At 48.7% G+C, this 15691-nt stretch overlaps 1 protein-coding gene across 1 annotated transcript; it reads right to left on the minus strand.

Annotated features, from left to right (window-relative positions):
• Positions 1–374: 374 nt before the first annotated feature.
• On the minus strand, positions 375–15449 carry HPSE (heparanase). The gene is made up of 12 exons (XM_050896606.1): positions 15280–15449; positions 13381–13526; positions 11870–11995; positions 11314–11487; positions 10670–10841; positions 10002–10049; positions 7879–7972; positions 7158–7264; positions 6089–6203; positions 3536–3654; positions 3235–3381; positions 375–2513 (listed from the first exon to the last, which is right to left on the minus strand). Exons 1-12 carry the CDS (start codon positions 15447–15449, stop codon positions 2354–2356), a joined length of 1578 nt encoding a protein of 525 aa, XP_050752563.1. The 3' UTR covers positions 375–2353.
• Positions 15450–15691: the final 242 nt, after the last annotated feature.

Consider the following 15691-nt stretch of genomic DNA (forward strand, 5'->3'; position numbering starts at 1 on the left):
TCCCTCCTGCTTTGTTTGTACAGAGCTAAAAGTAACTATCAGCTTAATATATAACACTTTGTAAAAAGAAGTCATCTGGGTGTGTGTAGAGCTTTTTAAGTTGAAAGCGGTTATGTGAGCTGTAAATCATACCTCTCGCCACCCCGCCTTATGAAGAACCAGCTTGTGTGCTCAGAGAAGGAGACGTGGCTGGGAGGTGAAGCCAGAGCAGCTGTCATTTGCACACCCAGACATCCCTGTACCCCTCCTAGTAGTTCCTGCGTGCCGACCATCAGCCCGTGTATCGTGTCCAAGTCAGACAGCGGGGTGGAGGGCTTCTGAACTGGTGGTCAACTACAGTTGAAACACACCAACCTGGATATGGTTTCTTTCATTTTTATTTACTTGGGTACTCTTGTTGGGAATCATACAAAGCGCAGACAATGTATGACCAAAAGAAATGTAGGGAGTTTCGCGGTATCCATATGCCAAAAAGGAATCTTAAAAAAAAGGAAGATTGCCAAAAGCTGCTATAAATCACTTTAAAAATCTTCAAATATAAAAGTCACAAGCATTAGAATAAACAAAACTGTTAGAAAAGTTCTAAAAAGAAGCTACCAGGCAAACAGTAACTTTGATGTCTTAGTTGTAACTTATATTATTATAATCATAATATATTAACTTTATGTTGACTGTATGTAAGACTTTACACTCCGTTTTACACTCTTTTTACTTCTTTTATTGAACTTGGACAACGTAAACAAACTAGCCTTCCTTATTCTCATTTCTGATCTATATTACCCCGTGATACATAACCCTTCACAGAATGCATTTGTGTTGTGGATGCAAACACTCCTTTGACACACTGAACTTAAATATAACCTTTTTATTGTGCAATTTTTCATCACAGCTTCAAAAGTACATCTGTTTTTAAAGTCTCATTAAAAAAGGTCACCTCCCCCCCTGCCCTGTGTTGAAACCCCATGTAGCTGGTAGCATCCTTTTAAAGCTTAAAAGGGGAAATACAGTGGTGTGTTGCTGTTTTCCCCTGCTGTGGTTAAAATATGATAAAGCATTGACAGTGGCATGGGTTATGTATCTTCAAGAAATAAACACATGCGGGATACCACAGGTATTCTCTGAGGCATTTGGCTACCCTGCAGACCAGCATCCCACGTGCCAGAGGAAAGTGGCCAGCGGCACACTGAACCGCAGCAGGGCGTGCACGGGGAAGGCACAGCCAGGGAGAAAAGCCACCACCAGCACAGATTTCTGGCCAAAATGGCTGTTTGCCCAGCGGGAGGGATGTCAGCCTGGCCAGGCAGGTTTGTCCCCAGGATGCTCTAAGGCCACTGACGTCCCTCCGATGGTCAAGGGGTGGGTGGTTTGCTCAGTCTCTTTACTCTCCCGTTTCCTCAAGGACAGAAGAGACCTGAGCAAGTTAGGGAGTATAAAGCAGAGCTTCACCTGCAGATAGGTTCAGGGAAGTCCTTTCCAGCTGAACTACCTGCAGGGTGGTGAATGTTGAGGAGTCGCAAGCCCTCACTGTGCAGCCCACTGACCACAGAGGGTTTGCCGGGGTGCTGGTGGGCTCCTCCATTCCTCCCGGGGATGAAGTGCGTGAGGGCAGAGGTAGACCACCCTGCAGGAACAGCCTGCATTTGGTGTGTCACAAACTTGCCTTTGGAAAGCACGTGGCCACAGCTCCATCTTGTGACTGAACTCTCCTAGCTTGGGAAAAACGTGTGCTGCCGCAAACCCATGGAGGACCTGGTTTCTCGTCAAGGCGTTTTCCCCTGCAGGCACCCTGACCTCGGTTTGCTTTGTGTGTCCCCTCTTTCCACTCCGAGATGCCCTCAGCAACCACAACCCCTCCTTGGGCTTCCCCACATGGTGCAGGCAAAATCACAGCTGTACAGCTAAAATAAAAACCCTGCTCATCCTTTCTGAAGGCAAGCTTTTGAAGGAACTGCTTTAAGAGCTGTGCTCGCAGAAACGAGAGGGAGAGGGGAGGCTGCAGTTCCCGGCTGGCAGAGCCCCAAGCGCAGCGTGAGAAGCTGATGCAGCTCCGCGCGTGGTGTGGAGAAGGGACCCCTGCTCGAGCGCAGCGACCCAGGCTGGACCGAGAGCAAAACCAGCCCCTGCCTGGGCTTGCTTTATCTGGATAATTCTCCCAGGAGCTTAACGAGCATCTGTCACGTACAAATTACCCAGCGGGACCTCATGTCTTCCCCAGCCCACAGATCGTACCAGTGCCGCCACATTTGCATCCCTTGCCAGAATCAAATCTCACGGTAGAAATGTGAATTTCTAGGATTAAACTTCCCTACTAGCCAAGTGCTTTACATTTATCCTGCGTGTGTGTATTAACCATTTAAATGCAAGCAATAGCTTTGGCGTTTTTGATAACATAAAAGCCGTAAGAAAAGGCTGGAAGGCCGAGCATGCTGCCGGGACCAAGGGGTTTTTCGATAAGCTCTGGCAGCGTTTTGTCATCCACCATCCGTAGCACACGGCTGTTCAGCTCAATAGACCTGGAGAGGGACAGAGAGACTGTTTGGACAGCTGTGCTCTGTTTGCCATTGAGCACAAACAACTCTGGACCTGAGTGTAAACAAACTCAGCCCAAAGCCAAACTAAACTTCCCTTGAGGGTTTATGTGTGCACACACACAGAGCATCTGCTGCACTCCCTCTGCAAGGACTCCTTTAGAATACTAGCACAAGCAAGTTGAAAAGTACGTTTCTTACTCTTCTAGTGAGGTTAACAGCAGAATAGGCTTTGAAAAGTACAAATTTTCATTGGTTTTTCTCCTGCAAATATTAAGATATCTTTTATGCCTGCAGAGCAGATCCTTCCCGTGCCAATGCATTAGCAGTAACAACAAAAGAAACCATACAAAGCCTGAACATGTTGCTGTAAATCAGGAGCCAGCACTTGGGAAAGCAATATACCTGTGCTTGTGCAGAAGAAAAAGGACCTTAGCAGCTGGTCCAGAGCCCTGAAGCCTTTTAGGAAAAAGCTTTCCAATTAACATCAAACAGGTGTCCTTGTACCTTAGCAAGCTTTCAGCAGCCTGATTTTAGGAGACCTGATTTAACACAAGTCAGACCTTACTGAAAAAAAACACAGATGACTGAATGGTAACCTCTTCCCCCTGTCCCCTCCTTGCAAATTGAACAAGGTGAGGTTTTAGAGGCCATCTAACTCGACTCACAATCCTTTCTACAGAGACAGGAGGAATTGCACCCTTACCTGGAAAGTATATTCTCTTTGCCATGAGGCAGTAAGAGGTACTGATCCACATGCTTGCTCGATAAGTAAGTCGGTAGCTGCAAATGTTGAGTAACATTGTAGAGGTTTAAGGCAAACAGCGTCACGTCCCCTTCTTTGTACTTTGGGCTGTAAGGCAAGAGAAGATGATGGTGGGGATCAGGAGAGAAAGAGGTTTCACAGAAATAACGTGCGTCCTCGCGCTGTCCCAGGTTGCTTTTGTTGGCCTGGGAGTGGCCGTGGGCTCAGTTTCTGGGATATTTCACCCTTTTTGGAGGCTTACTGGAGGGCGTTCGTGCAGTGGAGGTAGACGCGGAGCTTCCTCTTGTCGGCTCCCGCCAGGCTGACCTGCAGCACCTTGGTACCCACCAGCTTCTTGTAGAGCAGTGAGAGCCAGTAGTCCTGGGAGGCACAAAAACACACGTAAGCACTTGTGTATGTGCCAAGTACTCCACACAGTGCTTAATGTAACGTTCATTTTGCTGGTAATTTCAGGTTTTTTTTCCCCTGTAATTTTTTGCTTTATCAAAGTTTTTCACATATCTATTCAAATTCCCACAAACGGCATAGCTAAAGAGAAAACACTGCCTCCAAGTTGCAGAGCAGCTGTGTTTACAAGGTACCTTTGAGTAATTTTCCCCTTCATATGCAAGTCTCAGAGCTCTTTCTGTGGAGGAGAGACTGTTTACATTTTGAAAACACCCTTCTGCAGGGTACAGAGCACCTCAGGGCTGAACCTGTGGGGGATGAGCTGCCCTTCCACAGGCGCAACGCCAGGAAGAAGCCCCCGACAACTTTTATGCCTTTCACTCACATAGTGCTTTTGAACAGGTCTCAGGATTAATTTCTGAACACCAGTCGAGTAAATCCTCTGACACCCCAGGACCATGCCCAAGAGCAGGGTGATGCCCAGCGCAGACTCATTTTTTTCCAGGTTTGCTTTTTCTGGCATCTGACCACTACTTTTCCCCTATGAAGTTGTCTTGGTTTTGGCTGGGATAGAGTTAATTTTCTTCTTAGTAGCTGTACAGTGTGTTTTGGATTTAGTGTAAGGATAATGTTGATAACACGCTGATGTTTTGTTGCTAAGTAGTGCTTATCTTAAGTTAAGGATTTTTCAGTTTCCCATGCTCTGCCAGCAAGCAGGCGTACAAGAAGCTGGGAGGGAGCATAGCCAGGACAGCTGACCCGAACCAGCCAAAGGGATATTCCATACCATGGAATGTCATGCCCAGTATATAACAGGGGGAGTTGGCCGGGGGGCACAGATCGCTGCTTGGGCATCGGTCAGTGGGTGGTGAGCAATTGCATTGTGCCTCACTTGTCTTTTCTTGCATTTTATTTCTCTTTTTTTTGCTATATTCCCTTTCATTACAATTATTATTATTATAATATTATTATTCTTAGTTAGTAGTGTATTTTATTTTACTTTAGTTATTAAACTGCTCTTATCTCAACCCACAAGTTTTACCTTTTTTTTTCCTGATCCTCCTCCCCACCCCACTGGGAGTGGGGAGGGGGAAGCGGCTGCATGGTGCTTAGTTGCTGGCTGGGGCTAAACCACGACAGAAGTCTGTGACCATACCAAAGAGAGCGTGTGGTTTGTGCAGATGTGTTTTGGGACTAGGAGGCCGCAGGCAGGCTGCATTTAGCAGCATTGCTTCTTTGAGCACAGCCCCAGGGGAGGATGTGCTCCAGCTGATGGATTTCAGAGAGCTTCTCCCAGCTCATCTGTCTGTCTGTCTTTGAGGTTTTCCTAGAAGGAAAACCATCGTGTTTCTCTCCTGACTCACCACGAGCCCAGGGAAGTGACTTTTCCTATCAGCCTGCATGCTCAGCCCCTCTGCAAGGAGATGCAGTCTTCTGACACTGCTGTGCTTCTTCATTTCCATGCTAACTAAAACTGATGGACCTGGGTTTGGATTTCCCTGCCTCTAAAGCATTATTAGCATTAGCATCTGTACTGCCTGTAGGTGAGGAACAAGGCACATCCTTTCAGTCCAAATTAAATCTATTTTAAGTGAAGGAATAAAAAGTCCAAAGCGACAAGCCTGACAACGCAGCCCCTGGCATAGGGACCAGCTGAACAGGCAGGACAGAAAAATCCCATATGCTGGGTTTCCTCTCAGGTGGTCTCTATGAGCCTGTAAAAATCACAACTTGGAAGCAGAAAAATGAGAGGAAAGCTAAAAAGAAAGATGCTATCCTCTCAACCCCAAGGTAAGTGCTACTAGCACAAAGAAACATGCTGTACATGCAAGAACAACATATAGTTCAAATAATGATGTTTCATCACAGCAGAATGTTATTTCCTAATAAATCCAACTCTACTAAATGAATGTTTTCATTTAATTATCCTTCAGCCACTACTGAAGGCTAAATATGCTCATGACCTAAGAAATGCTTGAGTCTTGACTTCATGTTGGTTTGGTTTTCACTTGAGATATAATTTATTATAATACCTCGTATCACTTCTGTTTAAAAGCTACTCATCATTCAGCTGAGGAGTACTCAAACCAAAACAGTCCATCCAGAAAAGCTTTGTGAACTCCAGAAGTGTCTGCATACAAATCAGAGCATCATGATCCAGAAATCAGTCTCTGCTGTGCTGAAGACTAGCTGCATCCCTGCAGTTGCAGTAAATATCATGTATCTGTATATATATAATACATGAACCCATAATGAAACATGAGCTAACTTTGGGTACAAGGATAACTGCGACTATCCTACAAAAAAAGGTGTTATTAAAATAGCTGACTTGTATCGCTAAATCCAGTCTTGCCTGTGCAGAAATACAGACAGCATTCAGATGGTGTTAGTGGGGCTGCATACATACCGGCAAAGGCTCAAAGTTGGCATCCACCAGGTGATAGGTCCCTGCCCCGAAGAAAACCTGTCTCATCACCACGTCAATCCCCTGCCTAGCTGAAAGCCCAAGTTTGTCCAACCACCTGCCAAAAAATGAGGCAAACAACATGCAGATGAAATTGCTGACCTCAACTGTACGCTGTTGCCCCTCTCCAACCAGCTCGGGAAGTAGGAAAGAAAGAATTAGGGCATGATGCTGACTTCCTTAAAATCACACAACTAATTTCAATTCAAGTCTTGCATTGATTACCTTAAAAAAATAATTTCAGACCACCTCTGGAGGTCCGAGTTGGTGGGAACGGTTGCTCCACTCCCCTGTTTGCAGGCAGTGGAAACTGGGAGCGGCAGCAGATGCTCCTGAACTGGCCAAGGGCCTGAAGGCTGAGAGAAATCATCACACCAATGACAAGGTTGCCTGCCATTACCACGCTTTGACTTGCTGACCCACCAGGCCCTGATGAAAAGATCATCATGCCTTGTAGGAGGGATAAAAAATACATTGCAACCATGGTTTTGGTTCCTTTTCAAAGTGTGAACCACACATTCCCATGCAATTCTATCTCCCTGAATCTACAAACTGATCGAAGTGCTAAGAAAAGCCTGAATTCTTTTATTTCAACAAAATGCTACAACTGGAGTCCTTGGAGAAAATTATTTTCATGACTAAATTTCCCTTTGGTTAGTTATTTCACGGTGGTCAAAAGTTGACATCAGAAAAGGACACCCACCCCATGAATGACTTTCCGTCCTCACAAAAGGATGGACTTAGCATTGCAGATTCAAGGGCAGAAACACAACTTTCTCATGCTTCTCACCCCCCATTTCCCATAGGAATCTGCTATTACCTGGGCCTACATCGAACCTCAGGCAGGGGGGGAAGCACACAGGGAGCGGTGGGAGGGTTACAATCCTCAACCCACCCATTGCCTGCGCTCCCCGGGAAGCCTGGGGGAGATGTTCCTCCCGCAGGGCATGTACGCAACCCCCTTCAGCTGGTAAAATGTGTAATTTCCCCACACCTGTGACATGGTACTCACATAAAGCCAGCAATGTAAGTGTTGGACAGCCTGGGAGCTCCCCCTCCATAGGCAGAGCTCGTCTCTCCTAGCCAGACCTTCTTGTCGGGCACGGTCCCACCAACAATCTGGCCGGTGTGGCATAGGGAAGAAGAGAAAGAGACAACAGTTAAGTTTTTTGGCTGCTGAAATAACGGGCAACCAGAATTTTGTGCTTTAGCCAAATTGCCTACATATGACGTTTGCGTTTAAGCGATAACACCAACTGAGGTGGGATGTCACAGAAATTTTGATCAAAAGGACTAGAAGCAGATTTACTTCCCACCCCTCCAAAAAATCACATCTACACATGTAGAACGAGGCAAACATCACTAAAAGCCAGGTCCTGTAAGTCTTCTCATCCTGAATAGTGGTATACTCTACATTATACTGTTCTCAGGATCTCAAAAGACAAAGAAATTGGGGGATATGACCGTAAATTAGATCCCTGAGTAACGACTACATCGATAAATGAGAATGTTGTAGGTTTGTGATGTATCTGGCACCATGCTTGCTGCATGGCAAACTATTGGAGCTCATTTATTATTAGTATTGTTAATTTTTTTTTTTTAATTTACAATGACAGCAGCACCCAAGCTTTGAGGATCTCTGTTTATTGCTAGTGAGAAATTGTACTTTATTCCAGGTTCTCTGCTAAACCCCTGGGAACTGAACATGGGAATGATTGAACAGGACAAGGCACCTCCAGGACTTCGCGTACAGCTGTGGCAAAGGTATCCAGCACTTCAGGGCTCAAGAAATCCTCCCTCGTTGCACTTCGTCCGTTCACGTAGTAACTGGAAATGGAAAAAAACCCATAGCCAAAATTAAGCCAAAATATCACCACTGGTACAAAACACCACCGAAAGTACTCAGTTGCTTGATACATTTATCCACAGCACTATTTTTCTGTCCAGTTCTTTTTCTTTTTTTGTTTTCCAAATGTGTAGGTATGTTGTTTGTATTTAAGGGACTATCAGGTAGGAGGCAGGATATCACAGAAATTTTGATCAACAGAATTAGTAGAGGTTTTTTGCATCTGCTCATTTAGAACAAGGAAAACATCACTGAATAAGAGGCAGCTTCTGTAAATCTTCTCTTGCTGAGGAATCTGACACTCCTATGTGATTACGTGCTTTACTGTATCAAGTTATATATTAAAAACATCAGACCCCAGCTTCTGTCCTTCTGTTGGAGTATTTTGGCCATCTGGAGGGGAACGGGATGGAGCCATCCCTATGGGATGAAGGTTGCCCTCCACCATGAGAAGAAAAGCTTTTAAGTCTGGTTTGTCCGAATAAAGAATGGGAAGTTGGGGTCCCTGTGGTTTTTGCATTTCATCACGCTATCGCTCAGTCCTACCAGAAGTAGCTGAAGTCTTCCAGCCACAAGAGGAAGCTAAAACCCGATAATCCTAAATTAGTAAAGAAAATAATGCATGCCCATTTAAAGCAAAGGCAGCCACAGGGCAAGAACAGCTCAGGAAGGGGAGAGGACATGTTTTACGCCTTGCTAGCAGCTCAAAATACATAGATAAGTCATATATGTATACATATATATAATATAAGCATGTACATCTTTTCCCACTGTTACCTGGCTGCTGCATGTCACTGTGCTGCATTCAACTCCGGAAAGAAAACCACCTTCACATGGAAATCACTTTCAAACCTGTGGAGTTCATGGCAGGTGCCCTGGGGCCAACTTACCCACTGCTCACCTGAGCACTTTAAAACTGCATCTCTAAGCCACAGCACAGGAGCCAAGGGCTGGGACTGTGCCGGTGCTGTTTGCACTGTGGGTGGGATCTGAGGGCGAGTTACCCACACACAGCCCAAACTGACGTGGAGAGCAAATGTAAGGGAGCAGGAGAAGCTGCTAGCGCTTCTCTATGGGTAAGGGTCAGCCAGACCTGCAGGGCTTTTCATTTATATGAAATAGACATAAATAGAGAAAAAAGGCAGCATGTAATACATCAGCTAACAAGGCTTCTGCTGCATTTTTTACAAGGAGTTGGGTGCATTTGCCAGCAGGGTCATCAGTGACTCCCTGAATTTGCTTTTAGGGAGCGAAGCTTTCACTCAAGCAGATTCAGCCTTTCTAATGCCAAGGAGAGCACCAATGTCAGGGGTACTGACTCCATTTCAAAGCTCAGCCACCCATGGATCGTTTAAAACCTTACGTTAAAAACCTTCTGCTCTTGCAGAAGTTCAGCAGAGGCATCTCCGCTGAGTAAGTCTGAGCTACCTTCTTTTCCTTTTATACAACATCCTCTTCTTCCCATGGGAAAGTGCATTTTATTTGCAAGGGTTGGCAACTTGGAGCTTTGAGACAACTGGGACTGCTGCTCAGATCTCACTAGCTTTTGGTACAAGATAAACATGGCATATGCAAAAAGGCTCAACCGCTGCAGAAACTCTTCTCCTGCGGGGGAGAGCCATGACCTACCCCCTCATGCTCTTCTGAAAAATAAAGCTGCCGTGCCATCTTTTTCTCCACATCCCCCTTCTGTTTTTCTCAGTGCACGTATTTAGCAAGCAAAATGACAGTCTTGCACATGTTGCATTCCCCGTTGCTGTGCCCACATTACAAACCCCCACCACTGCTTTTGGGTCTCTGCACCAAGTAGCCTCTTTGGAGACCTGCATTTCTGTAACGTGCTCCCTCAATTCCTCTCTTATTCTGAGCAGAGCAGTTTGCGGAGAGGCACCCGAGGAACTACTGAAAGGAGTATTTCACCCCCTCCTTCCTGTTGAGATGTTCAAATTGCCATTTTGTAAAGAAAACAGGCGATAAGCAGAGTGACGATGGTATCTGAGCAGTACTTACTGGTGCCATGTGACAGAGTCGATCACCTTCCCTCCCGATTTCAGGAAGCTGCAACCAGAGGGGATGCGGTGGAGAGCGGGGGGTTAGCAGGTACCGGTAATGGGTCACGGCCCCCACGAGCGAGCTGCCACGCACAGTCCTGCCCTCTTCCCTGGCTGGCAGTAGTGATGGTGAACTGCTTTGGGGCCATGCTTGCGATGGCTTTTAAGCGGGCTTTGGGCAGCCCGGCTGCCTCAGCGGGTTGCTGGGTGGATGAATTAAAGCTTGTGTAACATGCAGGGATTTCTAGGGTGAAAAGCCCTTGTTAACGCAGCGCTAGAGCCAGTGCTGAATTGAGATGTGTGAGGATCACTGAAGTACTGCTAGTATCTTAGTTTCAACTGGCTGAGTATTTAAGCCTTGAGGTCATGCATGCAGGTAAGATTTCAGTCATCCCCAGTCAAGGAAAAAAAAATTCCATGTTTCTAATTTAAGGAAAAATGCAGGAAATTAGTTCTCAAATAGACTGGATGTATCCATTTGTACATCCTTACTATTGGTTTGGAGCAGAAAATCCTTAAAACCCTGCCCAGATGCCTCCTCATGCCCCCTGCATCTGGGTGCAGATGAGACACCGCTATCGACACCTGCCCACCCCGGGGGGTGCTGCCGGGGCCCCACACCCCTACCTCCTCAGCAGTCTCTGCGTGTGCTTTCGGGGCTGCCCGACGTCAGGACCGTAGAGCTTCGCATGCTGGTAGAGGGTATAGTTACTCAGAAGCTGGCGTAAGTGAATAAAATCTTGCCCCAGCTGGAAGCCGTCGATGTAGATGCCAGATTTCTTCCTGAAGCTATTGGGCTCTGGGGAAGACACGCGCACATCGGCACCCTGCTCTAGTTCTGAGGCACAAAATAGGGCAGCTTGTTCCATGTGGGGAGTACCAACCCCCTATAGCTTCACGTGATCTGGCATGGTGCGCGTGAGATATTTGAAGGCGATGAGCATGAAATCGAAAGCCCAGGTGAGGCAGCGTGCTGCTCTCCAGCACTCTGTCCCAGCCAGTCCCCATAGGTGGCATCCTGCACCTCGTGGGGCATCATTCACCTCATCTCAGAATCTTGGTACGAGCGGCAAAATCATCTCAATTAGCTCATTCGTTGGGCCTTCTGTGAAATCCCTCCCCGCAAATTAAGACCTTAATGTTTCCCAATAAAACATCACCTTGCCTTTATGGGCCGTTATACAAAACATCCAAAATTACCAGCCCATACGCTGTGGTGGTACCTTCCCAGGTGACTGCTGGCCTGGCCCACAAGCAGGCTTCGCACTTACCGTTCCCAAGCTCCCAGGAGATGTTGTACCGCCGCGAGGCGCAGTAATCCAGCAGTGCCTGGGCATTCGAGCTGTCCCACTGCAAGCCATCTTTCCGCAGCAAGGCATTGAGCCCAAAGATCAGGTGAAACCCTGAGCAGCTTGCAAAGCTGTAGAGAATATCCAGCGTATTTCCTGCACGGAGGACAAAGGGGGGATGTTTATCTCAAGGTTACAGCATGCTAGTTGAGCTCTGGCCAAGCGACAATCTTTACTGCCTGTATTTATTTAGCCTGGTGCTGCAGATGCTCCCCCAGCCGGACAAAAGAGCCCAGACCGTGCTACACACCATCCTGCAAGGTGTTGAGATCCTCCCAACTCCTGCAACAGCGGAATACTACTAAATATGAAGTGGCAGACAGTAGAAAAAGATTTCTTTGAATATTTTTCTAAATGGGTGAAACATTTCTTTTTCAGTGCTTTCAGCTAATAACAGCCTACGACCCTTTTACTGCGGGGCAGAGATTTGCAGCCCCCTGGTTATAAACCCTAGCAGAAAAATCCATCGAAGTCTTACTTGTAATGGTGGTGTTTTTGTGCTTTTTCCAGTTATGCTCTGTAAGAATCAGCTTCTCCTGGCTGGGCCACTGGGCCAGCAGCAGCTTCTCAACAGCAGCAAACTCAGGCCTTGAGCCACAAGCCTCTGTAGGGCAGAAGAAGGTTGATAGCAATTAAGTCCTCGTCTTCACGGCCAGGGTCCAGCATGCAAAGGGCTACGTCCCTCAGGAGGAAGCACAACTCCTTGGGGCCAGGCTGAGATCCACTCACGCACTTCTGTGAAACGCACCCCTACTTTCACAATGTTAACCACATAGAAAAAAAGGACTGGCTTGATGCATAAATATATATAAATATATAATGTATATATCCCAGTTTAAGGTGATGGAGATGGAGGGGTGGGGAAGACTGAGCTGTACTTCTGGAGGCTGGTATTGTGCCAGTCACACTCCAATAAACTATTTTAGCTGGAGCACCATCCGGAAACCCTCGTTCCAGCAAGCTGACAAAGCGCAGGCTGCGGGGCCCGAGGAGCAGATAAGCCACCCCGGTGTGCAGCGGTACAGCAGGGTTCGTGGCCTGCCTTGCTGTGGGCAGATATGGGGCAATGCTTCCTGCGCTGCTCATCTCATGCAGGGGAAAGCGCCAACTGCCCTGCGCAGCTCCAACAGCAACATAGGCAGGAGTCATAAGACGCTTTTTCTTCAAAGCTCATGTTTTTTCTTGGCATGCAAACCAGGAACAAGCCATAACCAGAGAGGAAGGCACGAGCTGGAGTCGCAGTTACCCCGAGAGGAGGTGGTCACTCAGCAAAGCGGTACGGGGGGGAAAGTACCACTTGACTTCAAAACTGAGCGTCACCGGTTGTACAGTGATGTACGATTGCACTGTTGTGCTGTGTATCACAGGAATAGATGGGAATTTTTTCATCTGAAACACCTCTAGAAGGGTTTATGTGTTTTTGCTGAGTTTAAAGAGGAAACAGACTTTAATGCAGTGGGAAACCTCGCACACCAGGACCAAGCTCAAGCAGTTGGCAGTGGTCCAGTGGGTTTGCACTTGCCCTGTCGAAGTGACAGAAGGGCAAGGCTGCACCCCCAGCCTAGCTCTGGCTTTGACCAAGAGAGAGAAAACGGACGCTCTGTTCTGATCAGATTACTTCTTCCTTCCATTACTTAATTTTCATAATGAAACCACAACTTTTGAGCTGACCTTGACTGCCTCCCAGGCAGCGAGGGAGCTCCCAAGGCTGCTGCGAGGAGCATGGGGCAGCAAAGGGAGAGTCCTGGCAGATGCCAGGGTGGACATGAGGTCCCCCGCACCCTTCCTTGCTTTCCCACAGCTAGCACAGCTCCTCCCACAGACCCTGCTGAAGGTCCATGGATCTCTTCTCCATGAAGGAGAGCAATGCTGACCCCAAGGAGGACCCCCAGCGCTGCTGCCATGCCCTTGTAGCATCCCCAGCCTGCATCAAAGCCACCTCCTAAACCCAGGATGATTTTGAGTCTAACACATTGATGCCCATTTTACCTTGCTGGGCCTGAAGTTTCCAGAGGATTTTTTCTTCCGAAGTTGAATCCTTGTTGGGATCAAAGATGAGAAAATCTGTCTCAGTGCCGCCAAACCTCAGGAAGCCTGGAGACAGGGCCGTCGCCAGGGCACGCAGTTTAGGATTGCTGAAGAAGGGATGTCAGGAAACAGAAGAAACACTATATTCATGCAGACTATGGCTTCGGTGTAGAGGCTAAACATGGCAAGTGCTTGGAGGGACGCACTGCAGTAGGTGACCTGAGGCCACCCAGTAGTCTCAGGACACTCCTGACCCATTGCTGGACCTGCGCCCCAGCTCTCTGCACTGTGTAACAGAGAAGCTGCTGGCCGAGTGGGCCAGGAGAGCATCAGTGAGGGGGAGACGTGCCCCAGGGAACACACTCACGGACAGGGAGTCAAATCCTGGGGGCAAAGTAAGGCAATACTTTAAAACAGGTATTTTTTTGTCCTAAGCATCCTTCTCCCCTAGATTTTTTAGGGTTTTTTTTTTATACAAAACTAACATACCAGTCCCGTGAGAAGGTGGACATAAAACTGACTTCACACCATCAATCCCAATTTCCAATCAACGACAGCCAAAGTGATCGCTTTTGTACCCAGGAGAGATTAAGAGTCCATGCTGGGACAAGCATTAGCTTTAGCGAAGCAGGTTTATAAAATAACATAAGCTCTACCTCTGCGACTTGCGCACATGCTGCACAGGATGTGCAGCACCGACACCCAGCCTTCGCTGGGGGAAACTGCAAGGCGTCGGAGGATGCCGGGCGCACAAGCACTATCTGCTCGGTGGTGACACACAGCAGATTAGAGGCCACCAAGTACTTCCCGCTCCTCGTGGTGGCAGGGCTGGCCCCAGACTGAACCCCAAGGTGTGTGGTTGGGGCTGGAGGTTGGAGACCTGAGAACTTTCCAATAAAGCTGGTGTCACCTTTCTCCCCACCTTGGTGAGGAGGAAAAGATGAAGATGGTGGGAGGAGGGAAATCAGGACTGGAGAAATACCGTGGGGCTGAAAAATGGGATCAGACAGAGGAAAAGGAAAGAATTAAGATAGCTTGCAAAAAAGGTAGAATCAAAAGGAATAGAGTACAAAAAACCAGAGCAAAAGCAGGGAAGAAAAGGCAAGAGGTCAGAGCCAAATGAACAGGCAGGGAACACCATCACTCGGCAGTCCAGAGTTGTTCAGTGTTATCCAAGGGGAAAAAAGGCTTCATTTTTAGGATCTCTCGATTCAGCTTTGATGGTGACAGACCTTCCTCACCATTTATTTGACTTTATGTTGACAGTGCCCCGGCAAATGTCTGCAAAGTTGCCCGAGGTCTCAGACGATTTTTATCTCGCAGAGTGGCAGGGCTAGCAGCCCCCAGCCCTGTCACACATAAACCCTCTGCTCGGCAGTTTCCTTCTCCCTTTCTTCTGCTCGCAAAGTAGCTGCTCTCCCAAGTTTATCCCCGTGCTGCTTCCAGCGAGTACCACCCGAGCTGCGCCTTCCCTCCATCCACCCAGCCCTGCCACTCATTCCCCGAGCGCAAGCGAAACGGTGCAGCTCGCACCCACGGCAGGTACCGCCTCGCTGCCCTGGGAGGATGAAATGAGTGAATCCCGAAGCAGAGGGGATCCAGCAGCCTCCCCCAGCCCCAGCTCCAGGGATGGGGTCTCCCCGTTCCCCCCAGCTCGCTCCCCTGCCCTGCCCCTCCGGGAGCACGCCGGGCAGCAGCGCCTTTGCCGGCTCCCCGCCGGGATGCCGGGGCTCCCCTCCCCGCGGCTGCGGACCTCTCTGCCTGCCGGGGACCTCTCCCCCCCGCTCTGAGGGACCCCTCTGCCACCCCACCCCCCAGGGCCCTTTTTCCTTTGCCTAAAAGGGGAGGGAAGCGGCTCACCTGAGCAAGGCGACATAGCGCGGGTTCCGGGCCAGGCTAGCGTCTAGGGTGAGGGAGAGAAAAGCTGGGCTCACCTCCCCGCGGGGGCTGCTCCGCAGGTCCAGCAGCAGCACGGCCACCCGCCGCCCCTCCGCCAGCGCCAGCAGCAGCGGCAGCAGCGGCAGCAGCATCCTCCGCTCCGGGCTCGCCGCGCCGCCGGCGGCACCACCCCCGCGGAAGGCGGGCCCGGCCCGGGGGCGGGGGTGCAGCCCTCCGCCACCCGCCGGGTAGGACGGGGGTGTCGTGAGCAGCCAGCGCCGAGACCCTCCTCACCCTCTGAAAGGGGCTTCGGGCTGCAATAGCGTCCTTGGAGTGCGGCCCTGCTCTTCGCGCCTCACCACTGTGCGGTTTTTGAAACCAGCGCTAAGACACC

The sequence above is a fragment of the Gymnogyps californianus genome, chromosome 4 (genome assembly GCF_018139145.2).
Source record: "Gymnogyps californianus isolate 813 chromosome 4, ASM1813914v2, whole genome shotgun sequence".
Classification (NCBI taxonomy): domain Eukaryota; kingdom Metazoa; phylum Chordata; class Aves; order Accipitriformes; family Cathartidae; genus Gymnogyps; species Gymnogyps californianus.

What these genes read in the sequence shown, in the direction of transcription:
- HPSE (XM_050896606.1), bottom strand. Translation starts at nt 15,449, where the DNA reads ATGCTGCTGCCGCTGCTGCCGCTGCTGCTGGCGCTGGCGGAGGGGCGG. An exon ending in CGCTATGTCGCCTTGCTCAG is followed by an intron (nt 13,527 to 15,279) that starts GTGAGCCGCTTC and finishes TCCCTTCTTCAG; the next exon opens with CAATCCTAAACTGCGTGCCC. An exon ending in GACTCTGTCACATGGCACCA is followed by an intron (nt 7,973 to 10,001) that starts GTAAGTACTGCT and finishes TTCCATTTCCAG; the next exon opens with TTACTACGTGAACGGACGAA.